Genomic DNA, 21,956 nt, shown 5'->3' on the forward strand with positions numbered 1-21,956 from the left:
TACCTTGTTTTTACCGGTATCAAGTACTACTATTAATCAGTGCATAATAAAAAATTAAACATGGCACATAACTGTGGAAATGCAATCCAAATATCTGAATCAAACACATTCCTCTTTCTGAAGGCCTCATAAGCAGGGGTTAGTTTAATCTGGCTTCATCTGTTCAAATCCTGATTAGGCTGGATGAAGTTTCACTGAATGAAGGGAGGGTTTGCAGCGACCCCCATCCTTTCTTTCTTAATTCTTAATGATTTGTGCATGTTTATGTATGTGTTTGTCCTGAGCGAGGTCACTGAATGGGTTAGGTTACAATAATTAGACATGTTTACTGGGGAAATTATGAATTGGTTTTATTTGCATAATGTATAGAGGACAATAAATGAAGGGTGAAAGACTGGAAAATGTTGCGAGCCAGACTCAAACTCATGCCAACTACATGAGCACCACAGCTCAGAACATGTGCACTAAGCAGGGTAACAGCTGGAAAAAAATAATTACGGAATTATCTGAGAATATTTTTAAAACTGAAATACATGTAAACCAGCAAAACACTTCTTTTTAAAAGTTTATTTATTTTTTTCACATCTCCAATGTAGTTTTATTGGAAGATAAAATGACAAAAGGCACAAATTCACAGTAAAAGAAATAATAATAATTAAAAAAAAAACAGATGGCATGACAGGGTGAGGTAAAAGAAAACAAATTCATAATAAAACATTTTGTTTTTTGTATTTCTAGAATCATTGGGTTTTAATTTCGACAACAAATTGTGAAATCTAACAACAACATATCTATGAGAAAGTCCTGTTTACCACAATCTGCCTCACATAATGGTAACAAACTGTTGATGATCAGTTCATGTGGATAGTTCCCTTTTATAAGCCACCTGTCATTCAAACACCAACTTGGACTGGTCAAGTTTCAATCGAGTCTCTTGAGAGAAGAATGGCAACCAAGTCCAAAACCCCCCAAAAGGGCCTTTTCTCAAGCACAAAGGTCATAAACGTGGCTTCGTTCACAGTGTAAGCTTTGAAAGGAATTTGAAAGATTTTGAGAGATTTCTACAGCTCACAGCAAAAATACAACAACAATCAATGAATGAAAACATATTTAGACACCATCCTGCCAAAGTGGAGCAACGAGGGGCGGAGCCAGCGAAAGTGATGGGCGGAGTTATCTGAAGGTTCTGTTAAAAATAGTTTTTAATTCCCTAAACCGCCATAAAACGCCACACTTTGTTCAAATGTATCTCAGAAGATAGATTAGATAAAGTCACACCAGAAAACGGTAACTTCACCCACAGATAACACCCAGCCATTACTAAACCGCTAGATATAATTACTCTGGTTGGGTTGATGGAAGGCTGTGCTGATAGCCTGGCAGGATAGTCTGAACTATATTTATATAGTTTATATTTATATATATTTATGTGTTCATCTACATTTATTTATATATATACTATATACAATTCAATACATACATCCATACATCACTTTGATTAGACTCAGGACCAACACAGTTCTGGTGCATCGGTGGTTGTATTATTAAGACTTTAAAGATGTTTACCTGCATTCACTTCCTAAGAATTTGTTATAATTCTATGGGAGTAATTTAACTCTGTCAGAGTGAATTTAGGTGTGACGATCTTACTGCACATCATGGGTCCTGAGCATTGGCTGAAAGAAACACAAGGGTGTAAACCTCCATTTTAGTTACATGTTGGATGTCCCTCACGCGAAAACAAGAAACACTGAGAACTTCAAACGCACATACATCCATACACACATCACATTACTAAGAAAAGACTGATTTAAAAATCCTTACGCAACCCATTTCATCTTCCTTAACCGATTCCATATCAATAAAATTTAGGAGCAAATGGAAGTTAGAGTATATTTGTATTAAAGTCCTAAAGACGCGACATTCTTAGAGGGGGTGGACTATATACTCCTAAAGTCACTATCTCACATCATGTAGGCTATGCTGATTGGAAGGTTTTGTGAAAGGAGGTATTATTGCTAATATCTGGATAAATGCATCTTTATCCTCACGATAAGTTATAAAAGGGGAAGTAAGATAATCAATCCTTCAATGAAAAATAAAGGAGGTGAGACGAAAATAAATAATACATTTATGAATATCCTCCTTGAGCACCACATCTGGTAGTGACAGAATAGTTATAGGAAAAGAAACTAAGATTTCAATAAATAAACCTTTTATGAAAGATGTCAAAGTTCTTTTAAATGCGGTCGAGACGCTGAAAGAATAGGGCGGAACCTGATGTTGTAAACCAATCAAAAACAGCCAAGAGAGGGCGAGCTACGACTACTGTACACCTGTCCTTTAATTAAAAAAAAAAAATAAATAAAAATAAATAAAAAATAAACTTGAGGAAAATAGCACATTATCACACACAAGGCAATTATGGAAGAGGAGAGAGGACAATGAAAACCATTAATATTGACTGATTAACAAACAAACAACAATACTTTCAACTTCAGCTTATTTCAAGAATGTGATACTGTTTGATGTAGCAATGCTGAGCTGATTATAAATAACCATCTGTTTTGTGTTAAAATATGAACTGTACTTGCGGTCTGAATATTTAACGTGACCAAGCAGCTGCCAGTCAAGATGAATCCACAATGCATGTTACAAGTAAGGGTCAGGATGAAGGGCTACTACATTATAAAGAGACACACAAACAGCTTGGGTCAACTGGTGAATAGATTTAAAAGTGGAAAGAGTTAAATTAAAGCAGAGAAACAAAAACAAAACAAATCACTACTTGATTGAAACAAAACAGAAAAAACATATTGGTCCGCAAAAAAAAAAAAAAACAGTCACTTAAAAACCCTGTTTGTACACCTGTCACAATAACTCCACTGTCACTAGATAGATGTATGTGTGTGTGTATATATATATCTATATATATACATATACATACACAAATATTATATGCTTAACATTGAACTCATCATAAAATACAATTCTGTCGAGCTCCAGATTTAAAGATAATGATCTGACATCAGAAATGACGAACTGATGATCGTCCCTGTAATAAGCAAGTATAAAGTAGGTAGACTTCATAAAGTGGGCATGACTTTTGAACCAGTATAATAGCTTATTTTATCAATGTGCTCCATTGTCAGACTGAAAGGAGGATGCTCAGGACAAACAGCCACAAATAGGGCTGGATGAAGGACTGATTACGACTGAAAAGACAAGTTGCTTTGATTTGAATGAGGGGAGTGATGCTGCTGGTCTCCAGTAGTTCAGGTCTAATCTGAGAGAGATTCACAGGAAATGAGAGGAGAGAGAGAACAAGAGAATTCAATGACTTTAAAAGTTAAACAATAAAAAAAATACTTTTACTAAAAAAGGAAGCATTACATTGATCAAAAGTAACAAGAAAGACTTTTACAGTGTTACAAAAAAAGTTCTTTTCAACTTTTTATTCATTAAAGGGTTAATCTGCCCAAAAATAAAAATTCTATCATTAATTACTCACCCCCATGTTATTCCAAACCAGTAAGATCTTCGTTCATCTTCGTAACACAAATTAAGATATTTTTTGATCAAATCTGATGGCTCAGTGAGGCTTCTATTGACAGCAAGTTAATTTACACTTTCAATGCCCAGAAACCTACTAAAGACATTTAAAACAAGTTCATGTGACTGCAGTGGTTCAACCTTAATGTTATGAAGCGACGAGAAAACTTTTTGTGCGCCAAAAAAACTAAATAACGACTTTTCAACAATATCTAGTGATGGGCGATTTCAAAACACTGCTTCATGAAGCTTCAAAGCTTTACGAATCTTTTGTTTAGAATCAGTGGTTCGGAGCGTGTTTCAAACTGCCAAAGTCACGTGAATTCATTAAACGAGGCTTCATTACTTCATAAGTGTTTCGAAATTTTAATGGTTCACGTGACTTTGGCAGTGTGATACGCATTCTGAACCACTGATTTGAAAGAAAAGATTCGTAAAGCTTCGAAGTTTAATGAAGCAGTGTTTTGAAATCGCCCATCACTAGATATTGTTGAATAAAGACGTTATTTTCTTTCTTTTTTCTTTTTTTGGCACACAAAAAGTATTCTCATCGCTTCATAACATTAAGGTTGAACCACTGTAGTCACATGAACCTTTTTTAAATGTCTTTAGTACCTTTCTGTGCATTGAAAGTGTAAATTATCTTGCTGGCAATAGAGGCCTCGGTGAGCCTTCGGATTTTATCAAAAATACCTTAATTTGTGTTCCAAAGATGAATGAAGGTCTTACGGGTATAGAACGACATGAGGGTGAACTAACCCTTTAAAAAAATTCTACAGCATTATACAGCACGACTGTTTTCAACATTGATAATAAGAAATGTTTATTGAGCAGTTTATTTATTATCAGTATATTTGAATGATTTCTGAAGGATCATGTGACACTGAAGACTGGAGTAATGATGCTGAAAATTCAGCTTTGCATCACAGGAATAAATTACATTTTTCAAAAAAATATATTAAAATAGAAAACAATTATTTAAAAGTGTAATAATATTTACATTTTTACCATATTGTTTGATCACATAAATTAGCATAAGAGACCCCATCCCCAAACTTTAGAACTGTAAAGTTTTTGTTTTTGTAAGTAATTATTTACAAATAGATGTAACTAGTAAATGTTCCAAATTAAAAGTGATTATTATTCCATCATTATTGTTTCAGATAATACTATGCAACATTGTTGTACATGAGAACATGACTTTTATCACACTGCATGCAAGTGGCATACAGTTATCAACTTGAAAATACTTATTTTATTAATTTTACGTTTATTTTTTTTTACATTCTTTTTAAAAAATTATTTTCATTTTTGGCCGTCCAATCAAACAATGCGTCAAAATAAAGATTGTGGTTGTAATTACATCAGGTTAATTCATCACAATGGCAATGAAAGTTCAAGTGCAATGCACTGTGGGAGTATTTTATGTAAAGTGTGCACACCGTACATACCATGTATACTATATACTGCGACAAAATTAATGTTAGTATGTTCATGCAAAACATGCCCATATACTGAGTTTGTATACTAGGAAATATTTAATTATTTTTCAGTTCTCAATTGCTGTGTTAGAGAAATGACATTAGGGGGCGCTAAAGATCGTGAATTACCTTTATGAACAGCAGCATCCAGAAACACAGAGCAGCCTCAGTCTTCAAGAGCCACCATGCCTTTCACTGGATCCTTCACTCTCATCTGAAAAACAGCAATGGAGAAAGATACATGTGTACATAAAGTGAATTACTCCTTGCAGAAGAGGAAGGAGCTAAAGATGTGATTCCGGATCCTGATTTTTCATATCCTCCGGGAGATTACGGAATGCTTGTGGGAGTCAAGGAGGAGACACTGATTTCTGGGTGATAGATTTTATGTTGGTCTCAGCATTGAAAGTATGTGGACTGAGGCTCCTTTTTTTTTCCTCTGTCAAAGCTGTATACTATGTTTTAACATATGGTTTTCTATGTACCAGAACCATTTCCATATAAGGCTCTACTAGAAGTGAATGTGAGACAGGGAATGATCCCTGCTTTCTGCATCACCAGAATAGGAGAAGGTCCTTGGGATTTTAAGGGACCTCATGGGTACCTGACCAGTAGATGACCATATTTAGACCTGTTTTTCTATATGTATCACATTCCTATACCATGAGCTATATGATGTATTCTCTTTCTCATTGGCTGAAACTATACTACACCCCTTGTACTCTTTCTATATATTCTCTCTTTTCTTATCAATAAAATGAGACTACATTCTCCCTCAGCGCTGAGTGATTGCTCATTCAATTGCCAAATAAGAGGTCTGGGATGAGGCACGAATTAGGAGCAAAAACCTAACACTGGGATAGCCCTGTAAAGTGTGAGAAACTAGGAATGCCACCAACAACATGACGTCACTCATTCCCCGGACGGCACCTGAGAGCGCTGAACTGTGACCTGCTCCTCTCCGCTGCCCCTTTTGTTCACAGCGACTGGACCTCATTATGAGCTACATTCAATTATTCATCTGCCTTGTTGCATGTAATTGTCTTTGTACTGTGGGAAAATGTGTGGCGGGCCGAAGGCGATATTGAAAACAACAGAACACAAACAAAACTCAATCTCACAATAAATGAATTCAATTGTCAATACTTTTCTGTTAAATTCTGCAACAAAAATATCTCAGAGCAATTTGCTCATTAGGGTAACTGAGCAACAGAGATGAGGAATGATTTTAAAGTGGACACAGACAGTGTAAATGTAATTCAGTTGGAGGGCATCTCATCTGACCTCATCCAGTTCCCTCCTGGTCTCTTCCTCCATTCTGCGAATGTCGTCCATGTTCAGCTCGATCCATTTATCAATCCAACAGAACAGCTGCCGGTGGAAATTAGTGAATAAGCGCTTCTCTTGCTGTTAAAGGAAGAAAGAGGTACAAAGTTCATTTTTGGAACAAAAAGTTGTGTAGTTTTAACTGAAGTCTACAAAATGCCATGACATGCCTATTTAAAGTCAACATGAAATGCAAATTACAACTGATTTTACATCCATAATAATCATTTTATTTCCATAATAATAATAATAATAATAAAATGTCAGAACAGAACTTAATTTTATCAGGAATTGGAGAACATGCCATTTTTGTGTGTAAGTTAATGGTAACTGGTAATTTTATGATGGTATTTGTTTATGTGGAGAAATAGTAAAGTATAGTTACTTAATAAATAAAGTAATGGGGGGGGGCTAGGTAAAAAAAAAAAGTCTTTTATGTTAACCGAAGCTGCATTTATTTGAGCAAAAAAACAAATGTTATACAGTAATATTGTGAAATATTACAGTTTAAAATAACTTTTCTACCCTGAACCGCATGGTGGGAAAAAAACAGAAAACTTATGGTGGGGTGGGAAAAAAAAGAAGAAAACTTATCTCATTATTTCAACATAGTCGTTATGTTATTTCGAGATATTAAGTCATTATTTCAAGATATTAAGTCATTATTTCGACATAAGTCGTTATTAAGACATAATAAGTCATTATTTTGACATATCTCGTTATTTCAACATAACTCGTTATTTCGACATAATATTGCGTTATTTCTACATAATAAGTCGTTATTTCGAGATATGACCTCATTATTTCGAGATATTTAGTTATTTCGACATAAGTCGTTATTTCGAGATATTACGTCGTTATTTCAAGATATTAAGTCGTTATTCCAAGATATTAAGTCGTTATTTCGAGATATTAAGTTGTTATTTCGAGATATTTAGTTATTTCGACATAAGTCGTTATTTCGAGATATTAAGTTGTTATTTCAAGATATTAAGTAGTTATTTTGAGATATTAAGTCGTTATTTTGACATAACTCGTTATTTCGACATAATATTGCGTTATTTCTACATAAGTCGTTATTTCGAGATATGAAGTCATTATTTCGAGATATTTAGTTATTTCGACATAAGTCATTATTTCAAGATATTAAGTCGTTATTTCAAGATATTAAGTCGTTATTTCGAGATATTAAGTCGTTATTTCGAGATATTTAGTTATTTCGACATAAGTCGTTATTTCGAGATATTAAGTTGTTATTTCAAGATATTAAGTCGTTATTTCAAGATATTAAGTTGTTATTTCGAGATATTTAGTTATTTCGACATAAGTCGTTATTTCGAGATATTAAGTCGTTATTTCAAGATATTAAGTCGTTATTTCAACATATTAAGTAGTTATTTTGAGATATTAAGTCGTTATTTCAACATAACTCGTTATTTCGACATAATATTGCGTTATTTCTACATAAGTCGTTATTTCGAGATATGAAGTCATTATTTTGAGATATTTAGTTATTTCGACATAAGTCGTTATTTCGAGATATTAAGTCGTTATTTCAAGATATTAAGTCGTTATTTCGAGATATTAAGTCGTTATTTCGAGATATTTAGTTATTTCGACATAAGTCGTTATTTCGAGATATTAAGTTGTTATTTCAAGATATTAAGTAGTTATTTTGAGATATTAAGTCGTTATTTCGACATAAGTCATTATTTCAACATAATATCTTGTTATTTCAACACAAGTCATTATTTTGAGATATTAAGTCATTATTTCAAGATATTAAGTCATTATTTTGAGATATTAAGTCATTATTTCGACATAAGTCGTTATTTCAACATAATATCTTGTTATTTCAACACAAGTCATTATTTTGAGATATTAAGTCATTATTTCAAGATATTAAGTCATTATTTTGAGATATTAAGTCATTATTTCAACATAAGTCGTTATTTCAACATAATATCTCATTATTTCCACACAAGATATTAAGTCGTTATAACTCGTAAAAATTTATGTCGGAATAACGACTCTTAATGTCTCAAAATAACTTATGTCGAAATAACAAGATAAGTTTTCTTTTTTCTCTTTTTTTTTTCCTCCCCACCATAAGTTTTCTTTTCTTTTTTTCCCCACCATGCGGTTCAGGGCTTCCATAGTTTTCTGTTTTAATATATTTGAAATGTAATTTATTCTTGTGATGCAAAGCTGAATTTTTTAGCATCATTACTCCAGTCTTCAGTGTCACATGATCCTTCAGAAATCATTCTAATATGCTGAATTGATGCTCAAGAAACATTTTTATAATTATCAATGTTGAGAACAGTTATGCTGCTTAATATATTTGTGGAAACAGTGATACAAAGTTTTTTGAGATTATTTTATGAATAGAAAGTTCAAAAGAACAGCATTTATTTGAAATAGAAATCTTTTATCACATTATAAATGTCTTTACTGACACTTTCAATCAATTTAATGGATCATGGGTGCGTTTCTCGAAAGCATCTTTGGTGAACCACGGTCGTAAGTCCCATTGAACTCTGTTGGTAACGACGGAACTTGCGACCATAGTTCGCTTTGGGAAACGCACCCCTGGTTAGTAAACATCAGATTTTGTGTGGTTTTTGACTTAAAAGAATAAATATAAACGAGTCGGATAAGGCAAAAAAATAGCTGCCTGTCTGAGCAAAGCCTATACGATAGTTAAAAAAATGGGGGGCAAAAGTCCTAACAGAAAATATGATTCATTTTAATTTTCATGTTAACTTTAATGAATCACATAATGTACATTTTTCACACACTGACCTTTTGAATGAAGTTTTCCACTTTGTTTTGCAGGCCCCACCACTTGAACTTGACAGTAACCAGTTTGTAGGCACACATGTGTGGGCAGTCTGTCTTTTTAGGTAGTTCTTTCTACACAGATCCAAAATCCATTAAGCATTTGTATATAATTTCCCGTTAATAAGCTTCCCACTCATACATCAAGCATGCACTTACCACATTTACACAAATTTTATACCAGTACACAGCCATTAAAGGTGCTTTTAAATACCTTCCAATCCGGACCGAGCGGCCCTCTTCCAGTTTTTACAGACTTAAACTTAGTTGGGTCTTCCTCTGGTTTATAGTCCTATAGAGAGATAATACTGATCAAATTAGAAAGTAACTGGAGAAGGTAACTATTTCATCTAACTGAAGCTCACCTTTGGCTCCACCTGACTCCGGTCTGCGATGTCGATGTACACCACATCCACCTTCTTCCAGGTGTCTGGGTCTAAACCGTGAACCTATACAGATGAACGCAACAATCATGTTGGAGTACATGAGCGTCAGGTTTTACACAAAACTGTGGCGTTCACACAAACATCATACATTACAATACTCACATTATCCTGCTGTCCCATGTCAGGTTTGTGCCACGTCTCGATCTTGATGAGGAAGTTTTCTTTCATATACTCATTCTAAAGACAGAGATAATCAATAAACAAACTGATAAAACTATAACTGACCAACAGGCTTTAAGAGTGACTGCATTGACGTCTGTCCTCTCTCCTTTCACTGCAGCTAAAGTTACTGTCTTGTCTTTCACTCAAACATTGAGTGTTTGTGCTGTACATTTACATGTTTAACATGTTTGTTCATTCATATGATAGCTTGTACTAGAAAAAGTGGTAGCACTTTATTTTACAGTCCTGTTCCCCATGTACATACTTATTATAGTAATTGCTATAACTAAGTAATAACAAGGTACTAACCCTGAAACTACTCCTAAACCTATCCTTAACACATGTACTGTAGATACCTTATATTACAAAGCATTTTTAGGCAAGTACAGTTTAAGTAGCTACACGTAAGTGCACGTACTGTAAAATAAAGTGCAACCGAAAAAGCCTTAAATGTTTGCATACTTGTGAACAGTGCATACTTACAGTGATTACTGAAGTGATGCAGGACAGACATTAGAAAAGAAAGATGATATAAATTAGACCATTTCTGTTTAAGAACACAACACATCTCATTTAAGACCATTCCTAATTTTATTTAATCTCATCTTAGTTCATATGAATTCAACCTAGAATCAAAGACGCTGCAAATAATATCCATATCCAAACTCAAGACTGGTCCCATTCGGTGAATAGTTTCTCACAAATTCTCATAATCACTTTGTTGCTTTCACAGTCATAATTGTGAGACACAGCAATCAACTTAATAATGATCTCTGTTCAATTAAACTTGGCTAGAAATTGTTAACACTTAAATGAAAAATGTTTTATGTTTTATCCTAATCAGTTTTTGATGAAAATGTCAGTTTAGTATTTTTTGTTATTTTATATGTGAAAGCAGACTTGAATAGACAATTCTAAATACTGAAAGTCAGCATTAAATTAAAAATTGCCCCTATAAATGCATGTTATTGATCTGATTGTAAATGTTTCATCCATGCATGTTTCATTTTTAAATTTTGACATCGTAATTTTTAATCAAAATGTCTTCATCTTGAATTTGAATTTGATCTCCTCAACTCAAAATCCAATCAGCAATCCTTTTCCAATAATCTGTTACACTTAGTTGTACGTCACAATATGGAAGAAAAGATCCCTCACTCCTACCATTTCACTGCAACTTTAAGATTTATTTCCTAATTTTACAAGGTATAAGGTTGCCAACTTTTGCAAGGAATATTTCTGAAATTTAATATTGATTCCTGAAACAGATGTTTGGACCTTTCCTGTGAAGGAAATGTAGAAGCTGGAGCTTAATTGAATACCTCTGACGCACTACAATGTTACTGTATCTGTAGACACCTTGACATGGACAGATGGCTGGAACATATGTTCTAACAACTTACAGATTTAGAGGACAACTGGCCGATAATGATAGCAGACAAATAATTTTGTTATACAATATTTTAAATACTATTAAATTATTCAACAATGCATTACTACTCAATACTTGCCATATCAACCTTTTTACAGTTTATTCAAAAGAACGACTGTAGACTGTTTCAAGCACTGCAGCAAGATTCACAGATATCTTGATGTACAGACTTCAGTAAATGGGGAGTCTGCCATGTATGTGGCTGTGAGAATGATGTGAAGGGAATGTGTCAGTATAATCTCAGTTTCCTGTGCTGTAACTCCACTCCTTCTCAACTCAAACAGTGAATTATTCAGTGGCCGTGAAACAGAGAGAAACAGATAGGAAGACATAATAATAAGACAGGAAGAGGAACAAAGAGCACATAAAAAGAAATTTAGCTTGTGTGTGTGTGCGTGCGTGCGTGTGTGTTACCTGTGCGGCAGTATGGGTAGGCATTCCAAGCTTTCTCATGAATGTTCAGTGCTGATGCTGGTGCAAGCATTCGTACAAATGATGGGACTTTACTGAAAAAGCAAAAATGCAAATGAGATGTAGACATTTTTTTAACAAATAGCACATTTAATGTGAAATCTGTCTCTCTTTTTTTGTTAAAATACTTTCTCCAAAACATTGCTCTGTTTGCTCGAGGAATTTAACCAGATCAACATAGCAACAGTTGCTCAACCAGTCGTGTGCGTTAGGGGTGGGGCTATCTGTTTGTCTGGCCAATAACAGACAAGGGTAGTGTCTAGAGTTGGCAAGTCTGCTTATTATAATCAACTTTGGGCTTGTTTTTTTCAAGAAGTCACAGATTTTGGCAGTCGCGTGTTGTATTTTTTTGGGCTTACTTTCAGAATACAATTGCTTATTTGGGCTTGTTAGTGGCTGGCACCCATAGGAAAACTAATGTATGACTACTTTATTGTTATTTAGTGTGTGATTATGTTTCTCTGTTTGTTAATGCTATGGCAATCACTGCTCTGTCTGTTTGAGCGAGCTCTGTGGTGACAGAGGAATGAAAAACTGTGCTCTTTTCCACTGAAATTGTGCTCTTATTCATGCCAGAGCTGCATGTGTTTAAAGATTTTGTTCACTCTTACATTTAATCAGATATAGTATAAAATATGCATATTTGGCGTGCTTTCCGAGGAGAGGGCTCCAGGCTCGGAATTTGGCCCGAACCCAAAGCGTTCCCCCGCCATCCCTGGCTGGAATAGGAATAATCAAGAGTGAGGAGTTGGGGTGGTGGAGGGATGCTGATGCTGCTGCACATGTAACATACATGAATAAACCCCTGTAGCAGATCTATACAGGTGGAGCTGGGGAAGGTGGAGGGTTTCTGAAAGTGCTGCTAACAGCAACACACCGGTATTTCTTTTAATGTTGAACCACAGCTCATTGGCCACTAATGCCACAACAACCAATCAGCTGTGCTATGTACATATGACCAAAGACTATAGATATAGAAAGACGGTTTACTCCTATTAGTTATGAATGGGAGAAACAGCAATGTGCAACATGGCGGAATATGTCCTGCCTTCTAAAGCCCCGGGTATACTTCGGCTGTCCGCGTTCATGCACCGTCCGCATGACGTAATTTTCGTCATGCGGAGGGCTCACGGCCGGCCGCACACCCTGTGCGCGTGCAGCCCAAATTTCGAGACCACGCGGACGGTGTGCGTGCAACAGCGCATGTGCAAGCAGGACAGAACAGTCCACTAGGTGGCAATACACACAGTACTGAGCACTATGTGCAGTCGTCGAAGAAGAGAGTGTAAAGAGCTATTCAACAATAAGACGAGTAAACTCAGAAGCATGCCTTCTCCATCGTTTTTGATTCCTGTTCTTTTGGTGTATCTTCTGAACTATGTTGCAATGGTGGATGCACTATTTGTCTACTCTGATCCTGCCCAGGGAATGTCCGGTTGATGACACGATGTCTGGTGTAAGTACAGAAAAACTTGTACTGCGCACGTGTCAAACTCGGTCATCCGAGCATATCCGTGGTTTAAGTATACTTTGAAAGATGCGCGGACGCGACTGCGAGCCAGACGCGTCCGGGCACGGAAAGTGAAGTATACCCGGGGCTTAAGTAAAAGAGCCAATCACAGATTGGTAAAGTCATCGTTCCCATAGAAAAGTCTCAGGAGCTTTCCATAGAAACCTGAGACTCGCGCTTAGGACTGCACATGCGCATTTGCTGGTCTAGCCTGAAAAATTATTTTTTAAATGCTTTTTGAGCATAAGAAACAACATTTATGGGACATTTCATGTCAGATTTTGTTGTTGATTCAAAATATGTTATTTAATTGTAAGTTCTGCAAGTAGTTTTTGAGATTTCAGGATTCCCCCATTCAAATAGATACTTGATCTTGGATGCCCGAAATAGCTGCCCGGAGGGTTTTGCAATGGCTGCCGAGTGATGCACTCATATTATATTTGTAAATTTGATCTTATTTAAATAAAAATAGATTAAAAAAAATACTTGCAAAACGAATCAAACATATTTTATTAGCAATGTTTTGGTCTCATGACCTTCATCAGGCATCCCAGGTCATGAGACCGAAATGTTGCAAATAAAATATTTTTGATACTTTTTGCAAGTATTGATAGTGTGCAGAATTCTCTTTGTGTTTTAGATTTTTTACTTTTTTGGTCTTCTCTCCAACGCACCAATCCATTACCTACAGGTGTGCAAAGGTAATTGTTAAAATCTTATTTAGATAGCCAGGGAAAAAGTGGCTGGACATTACATGTCTCATGAATTTTGAGGACAATGAAATCATCAACTTAATTTGGTTTATTTATGCAAGTTGTGCTGTGATTTGTCATTTGGACTTTGAATAACATGCCAGGGAAGTAGTAGGAAGTTTTTGAATGGGACTAGAAATGGGGCTCAAAGAATAAAAGCGATCCATGTTTTTGGCAGAGCATAATAGAAAACTGGAACAAAATCCCTTTTAAAGGGATGCCCTATGCAGACTGTGTGATGTATGTCCCACCACCTAAAATCAGGGCTTGCTTATTTTAGGCTTGTTTTTCCAGACCTGGTTGCTTATTTTGGACTTTGTTTTTTTAGACCAGATCACCTATTTCTCTAGTGAAACTTGGCAATACTGGGAGGAAAAGTCAAGCACCAAAAGGACAAAACAACCAGGATATTTTGCTAAACTTGTGGAAGATAAAAGTCATACTGGTTTAATGGAACAATGCAATAATAATTTTTTAGCGCATTATTTTTAATTTTAACATTAATCTAGCACATTTTATTAATACACTCATGTGTGTGTACGTGTGAGTACCTCTGCAGGTGGTAGATTTTGTGTGTGTACTGTCCCTTCTCTCCATCTTTCTCATAGGGTTCATTCTTCAACACCTCCACGCCCTCTCCTCCACCCGTCTCGTTCTTACTGGCCTCCGCTACGGAGTACAGCTGCCCGACCTGATACTGTGAGACACACAGAAATACATTCTTAAACTTCATATACATATCTGCATTCAAATATGAGTTATATTTAAACACTGTTGTCTATTAATCCTGGTTTCTCCTTTCTCTCTCTCTCTCTCTCTCTCTCTCTCTCTCTCTCTCTCTCTCTCTCTCTCTCCCTCCTCTTCTGTTAATCTATGCTTAATAAACACAGATTGGTCAAACAATGGCCTCTTTCATATCTTAATCACATATAATCCTGTAGAGAATAGTTAGAATACAAACACACATACACGCACACATATGCAGCAAAATAACTGCAAGAAACATCTTGTGCACAGCAGCAACATATAATCTAAGCGAACAGTTTAGTCCAATTCCTGAACAAATGAGTCTTATGAACTGGTTATTTGTATTTAATCCATACAGCACGACCAGTGTAGTCTGATAACATCCCAAATGATTGAGTCCTTTGAGCCGTTTTTAATTAATAATTCAAAAATACATGTTCTAACAGTTAGCAATCCAACAGAACTGAATCCATCAGAGTTACAGGGATAGTTCACCCAAAAATGAAAATTCTGTCATCATTTACTCACCTTTAAGTTGTTCCAAACCTGTATGAATTTCTTTCTTCTGCTGAACACAAAAGAAGATATTTTGAAAAATGTCAGTAACCAAACAGTTGACTCCATTTACTTGTATTTTTTTTGGGTGAACTATCCCTTTAATTAATCAACATGACTCATTTTCTGAAGGAAAGTTATCATTTTTGGTGTATGAACTATGTTTTCTATCAGAATCATATCATTAGCCTACTGACTGATTTCCATATCTGATGATGTTACTAATGACGCTAATTCTCAATTTAAATCAAATAGTCTGCAAAAGATGCGACAGAAACGGAAATTTTAGACATCACTAAAGTATTTTAGAATTTTTATAGCCCTACAATCAGGGCTAGAAATGTAGGACGGAGTGGGATGGAGTTCCAGTTCAAAATGTAGAGGATTTCCATCTTTTATCCACGTAATATCCTCCAGAGTACTTTATTTCATACATAAATATTGTGGGACTTTCTGCATCTGTGGTTTAAAAATATAAAATATGTCTCCGACTAGCGTCCCCCCAGCAAATCTCTGCCACTTCCACCACTGCCTACAATAAATGTGCAGCTTAATTATAAAAATCAATAAATAAAATAAAATAAAAAAAGCATTCACAATATACACTTGGCACATGCCACCTAAATTTGAGCGGGCATGACAATATAAAAAGAGAAAATCTGCAGATATTGTTTAGTAAAATGGGTCTATTGTGAGGTTGATGTGTTAAACTGAGAGATTTAGTGTCCTGACACACATGATCAGTGTCAGCAGCCTCCACTTAGAGTCTGAGCTGAGCCAGCAGCAGAGATTCAGCCTAAAACGCCTCCAGAATCTTACCTAGAAACAGCCTGACTGTCTAAATGCAGATATTCATCCCTAAACACACCGCCTATCACACATAAGTGTATGTGTGAGAGAGAGAGAACAGGAGAAAGAAAATGACGACACAGAGCAGACTGCCTATTTATACCAGGTATAGAATGGCAAAGGAGAGAAGGAGAGAAAAGGAGATGGAGGTGAAGGAGGTGACACACTCCATAGACAGACAGATAGATAGATAGATAGATAGATAGATAGATAGATAGATAGATAGATAGATAGATAGATAGATAGATAGATAGATAGATAGATAGATAGATAGATAGATAGATAGATAGATAGATAGATAGATAGATAGATAGGTTTCATGCTCCCTGTGTAGTGTGTGAGACTGTGTGTGTGGTTCTGTATCTATATGCAGTGTCATCATTCCTCTGCCAATCAGAGCCTTCGTCTCTCCTCTCCTCTTAACCAATCCGAGGCCAGTAGCAGTATGCGTCACTTTGCACCACTCTATGAAAATCCAGCCTACATCACACATCATCATTCCACTCACTCTGTAGACCACACACACATAGCATCGGACAGGGTCTCGTCTGCAGCGGATGTGATATTTTTTTATTTGTGTGCCATATATGTATTTTTAAAGTGACATTGCATAAAACCGTAATCTTTTTGAATGAGCAGCATGTGATATGTGTAGACTATATGAGAGTCTGGTAAAGCCCTGATTATAGTCCACTCATGGTGATGGACAGGCTAAAAGATGTGAGCGCAGACTAATCGACAGGCTAACAGACAGAAAGGATGTCTCACGAGCCAGCATGCCTACAATGACAGACAGCTTATGGTGTCTCTGTGTGTGTGTGTGACTCTAAACAGGAAGAGGAAAAAGAGTAGAAATGAGGGAGCGTCGCAAGGGGGCATAAACTGCCCAGATGCCCCCTTAAGCAAGTAAGCTTTCTTAATCCATCATTCCGTGCTGAATGAATGGACTCCAGGAATAGTACTTTGCCCTCTTGCTTTAACATCCACCAAATAAAAACTGTCTTTAAGGCTCCTGAAAGCAGATGAAGGATCAAGGCATTAATTCATGTGAGCTTATCTGACAAGAGCTGATCTCTGCTCTCAGTGCTAAAAAGATGTGCCAGTCATTGTCGTTATTTATTTGTATCTGCAACAAAGAAGACCTGGTGATTCTGGGATTTTTATGAAGATGGCCAAAATGTGCAGCAAGAGGCCAAATTGATATAATGTCATGATTCTTTGAACTCTTGAAATGTGGATTCAAGACCTCATCCTTGTTATTCTCTTCAATCTAAGAAACACTAATTCACTAATATTCTTCATTTAAATGTCTTTATCAATCCATTGCAAATAAAAATAAACATATTTTAAGAGAAATAAATAAAACAAATGGTTATTGGACTTTCACTTTCAATTTTTGTTTATTTTAGTTAGTTGTGCTAGACAAGTCTTTATGAATGAGTTTGCATCATTCAGTCAAACGATTCATTAAAAACGAAAGAAACAAATGAGTAAAGCCCAAAGTGTAGTTCACTTTTTAAGTGTACGCGAGGGTCAGTGTACGGTGCGTGATGCGAATTTCGTCATCAGAAGAGTATGCGTGTACTGTTCACGCACCCCTGGATTTTTGTAACCGCACATATTTGTACATGCAGGTTGCACATGCGCATTTTATTTTTTGATTTTATTTTTTATCCACAAGGTGGCAACGATGCCCTGGGGGCGTCGATTCACAAGGTAGAGAAAAACTGTTTTTCGTGGTTTTTTGAAGCTTTGATTGTGTTTATAGTGTGCAATATAACATGTGTTCATGTTTCGCGTGTAAAAAAACACAGTATTTTTCACATAATTTACTTATCTGTATACCGCTGTTCCACTGTCATAAAAACGGGCTGATGACTTCCTTGTTCTATGAAGTCCCTCCTTCAGAAATACGTCACGAGTTCTGATTGTGCCAGCGGTTCCTGTGTTGTGATTCAACAGCTCTGAGCGCACCGTGCCCGGAAAAGTCACGCCTCTTACCATAACGTGGAGATGCATGCGCTCAGTGTTATTGTAAACATGTCTTTAATTTTACCCTATCAATTTGAGCCGGAATCAGACCCGGTGATTGGACTGCGGGATGAAAATAACAGCGTTTCGACGACATGGCGACAAACACACTCTACAAACGCAACTCTTGTGTATTCCTGTGGGCGGAGGTTAGTCAAAAAACTGTTTTAGTGACGTCATTAAAGAAGGAAGTAGAGGGATGTAGTCCAAACTGGCCGTTCGATGTAGGCGACTTCTGTTAAATAAAATATCTCGCTTGGCATTGAACTTTGAGCTTTAAAATTTTACAGATTTTATTTATACTCTAACAACAACATTACACACTAACTAAAGTTTGAAACATGGGATCACGAAGAACGGGACCTTTAAGTATGCTTTGCAAGGCTGTGCATTTGACTGTGCGCATACATTAGCGTACACATAAAAAAACCCAGGGTTAAGTCATTGAATCATTCACTCAACTGATTCATTTTAAAACTGATTCATTCAACAACAAAACACCACTGTGTGTTGCTGAGAAGTGCAACGCTTCTGTTTTGACTTCGCTTTGGACTGTTACATTGGTGAATCTAAAATACACTGTTAATATTATGTCTAAAATCTAAGTTACTCTGTTATTTTTTTAATGTAAGAGCAGGCATTTTTAACTAGAATGTCCAAGGCTTACACATTGAGTAAAAAGGTTTTACCGCAAACACATTGGGTAAAAAGGTTTATCGTTTACTGAACTTTGCTATTCTTCTAAATATTTATATATACTATTTATATATATATATACTATATTATTTATATAGTACATTTCACAATTTATACAGCATTTACAAATACTGCAGTGACAGTCAAACTATGTATACTTTGCAAGATCTACTGTACATATTCATACAGGCAAGAACAAATAAACCTCCATGAATTATAGATCAACCTTTATAAATTAAGTGGCTTCCCTTAAAGGATCATTTTCCAGGAAAGGGGCTCTCAAGCAGCCAGTCATATATAGTTGATATCACTTTTAACAATAACAGTCATTACTTTGACCGAAAATACACTGATCAACTAAAATGATGATGAAAGAGTGAAAATAGATATGTTCACTCACCATCAGTTCATTCAACTCAATTTGAATCCAGTCTGCTCAACATCCATTTAATTGTGCTGTCTTAATGAATTCAAGCAATGCAATGCAAAAGTCTTTTTTAACCTTTTAAACTCCCACTGGGTGCCAGGAGGAGGCTCTGACCTGACAGGACTTAAATTAAAATGTCTCGTCCTAGACATACTTTATGTGACAGAACTGATTATACTATAATCTAAATGGATCTTGGCCGACAGTACTTTTTTGCAGAATATGCTGAGGTATGTAAAAGCCAGAGCAGATGAAAAGAGGGGCCTCACAAGGTAGAAGCAGCCCTTTAATTTGCCTAATCCAGCCCAGAGAGAGGGTTTGTCCCCCAGGGCAGATCCCACCTGCTCATTATGTCCAGAGATACCAGAAGATTACTAGAACATGATTTATAAAAAAGACATAAACAGCTGGAGTCAGGTAGTCTAAAAGCAGTTGAGGTGCTTTTCTGTATGTGATGAGATGATTAATCACGTGACTGGATCTTAAAGGTGCAGTGTGTAATATTTGCAAAACCTTCCAAAATAGGGATTTCCATCATCCACCCATCATCCATTGTTCAGACAAACAGACTGCAATTCTGATTGGTGCCAAAATTACACGCTGCACCTTTAATGTACAAAATAAACTGATAATATTGGCGGTTAGCACTTCCCTCCTTTTGCCACCCTAAGTCTGAATTTTTTTTTTTTCACAGATCACAAAAGTGCATGAGGTTAGACGAGAAGAAAAGCTGAAAGAGAGAGGCAGAAGGAGTTGGTATCAGGTAACTTATTAGATATTCACGACCAGATCGCTGAATAGAATGACACGCTAGAGGATCATGGGAAATGAGGAGACAGAGGGAATGCTCAGTCTGAATTGGGCAGAGGAAAGAATAAGAGACAGAGAGGAAGCAAAGTCTGAGAATTGCTGACTAGGCCAAAAGCACAGTTAATATTGGCGCGCACTAAGGGAAGCAATGCAGTAGTGCTTCTGTGCGGGCTGTACGGGATCAAACAGCATGAGAGAAAAAAGATTCGTCTTGCTGAGATAAATGACTCATAAGTGACTGAATGACTGTGATCTGTGGCTTAGTGCACATGGAGAGCATCACGAAACTACATCGTGACTCTTCTGCTGTCAAATCAAGCTAAGACTGAGTCATCCGAACTCAACACATGCAAATCAGCCGTTGATACCGCACACACACACATACCAAAACAGTGTTTGGGATCAGTGTCATTACCAGCATTCACAGCGTGCTGTATACAAACACACACACACTCAATTTGCACTTACCTCCTCCACAGAAATCGGTAGGATCACTCGACTGCAAAAGAGAAAGAAAAATAAATTATTTTACATCAAACAATAATGAGCATGTTTGTTGTATCATGTGGTTACATCTCTAAAACATCTCTAGAAATGAATGCTTTTTACTTCAGTCATTATTTTGACAATTTCTTAAGATAGAACCACAATATGCAACATCTCCATATATGTTGGGGTTGGGGTTTTTAAAACAGTAAAAACAGTGATATTGTGAAAAATATTACAACTGTTACACACACACACAAACCAAAAATTATTCAGAAATTTTTTATATTTTTTATATATTTTTACTTGTGGGTGCAGGACACTATAGTTCACTTATGTAAGTGAGGATAGCAAAATAAAGTAAACTGTGACATATTATACCCAAAAATTCTTCATACAGTGGACTACCAGTAAAATTGATAAACATTTGGAACCAAAAATTATTCAGACACTTTGACCTGACCATGTTTTGCTTAAGTGTTATCTGACATAATTAAGATTATTTTTTCTGACACAGTTTAACTCTGAGATCTTGTCATATTTTATTACCATTTTTTTAAACTATAGTGAATAAACTGTATTAATGAATGAAATGTTCAAGGTGTCTGAATAAATTTTGGTTTGACTGTATATATTAGTGCTGTCAATCGATTAAAAAAATTAACTTATTAATCACAAATTTTTCTGTAATCAATCGCAATTAATCACACCTAATATAAAAGTTTTAAAGGTGCCCTAGAACTTTTTTTTAAAAGATGTAATATAAGTCTAAGGTGTCCCCTGAATGTGTCTGTGAAGTTTCAGCTCAAAATACCCCATAGATTTTTTTTAATTCATTTTGGGGCATCATTAGAAATGAGCCGATTCAGGGTGTGTGGCCCTTTAAATCTCGTGCTCCACGCCCCAAGAGCTCGTGCTTGCCTTAAACAACATAAAAAAAAGATCAAACAGCTAATATAACCCTCAAAATGGATCTTTACAAAGTGTTCGTCATGCAGCATGTCTAATCGCATAAGTACAGTGTTTATTTTGATGTTTACATTGATTCTGAATGAGTTTGATAGTGCTCCGTGGCTAACGGCTAATGCTACACTGTTGGAGAGATTTATAAAGAATGAAGTTGTGTTTATGCATTATACAGACTGCAAGTGTTTAAAAATGAAAATGCAACGGCTCTTGTCTCCGTGAATACAGTAAGAAACGATGGTAACTTTAACCACATTTACCAGTACATTAGAAACATGCTAACGAAACATTTAGAAAGACAATTTACAAATATCACTAAAAATATCATGATATCATGGATCATGTCAGTTATTATTGCTCCATCTGCCATTTTTCGCTGTTGTCCTTGCTTGCTTACCTAGTCTGATGATTCAGCT

The 21,956-nt window shown here is 35.9% G+C and overlaps 1 protein-coding gene across 1 annotated transcript in view; it reads right to left on the reverse strand.

The window, feature by feature from the left end:
- Window positions 1–324: 324 nt before the first annotated feature.
- pitpnab (phosphatidylinositol transfer protein, alpha b) overlaps window positions 325–21,956 on the reverse strand; it is a 30,722-nt gene continuing 9,090 nt past the window's right edge. Inside the window, exons 2-12 of the mRNA XM_048178680.1 lie at window positions 20,557–20,587; window positions 14,525–14,670; window positions 11,655–11,746; window positions 10,292–10,299; window positions 9,749–9,823; window positions 9,566–9,649; window positions 9,415–9,492; window positions 9,165–9,275; window positions 6,318–6,440; window positions 5,163–5,247; window positions 325–3,286 (exon numbers count right to left, since the gene is read on the reverse strand). Coding sequence (XP_048034637.1) covers window positions 5,200–5,247; window positions 6,318–6,440; window positions 9,165–9,275; window positions 9,415–9,492; window positions 9,566–9,649; window positions 9,749–9,823; window positions 10,292–10,299; window positions 11,655–11,746; window positions 14,525–14,670; window positions 20,557–20,587 — 796 coding nt within the window. The 3' untranslated portion in view covers window positions 325–3,286; window positions 5,163–5,199. The remainder of the gene's footprint in view (window positions 3,287–5,162; window positions 5,248–6,317; window positions 6,441–9,164; window positions 9,276–9,414; window positions 9,493–9,565; window positions 9,650–9,748; window positions 9,824–10,291; window positions 10,300–11,654; window positions 11,747–14,524; window positions 14,671–20,556; window positions 20,588–21,956) is intronic.

Source organism: Megalobrama amblycephala, linkage group LG2, assembly GCF_018812025.1.
Source record: "Megalobrama amblycephala isolate DHTTF-2021 linkage group LG2, ASM1881202v1, whole genome shotgun sequence".
NCBI classification, from domain to species: domain Eukaryota; kingdom Metazoa; phylum Chordata; class Actinopteri; order Cypriniformes; family Xenocyprididae; genus Megalobrama; species Megalobrama amblycephala.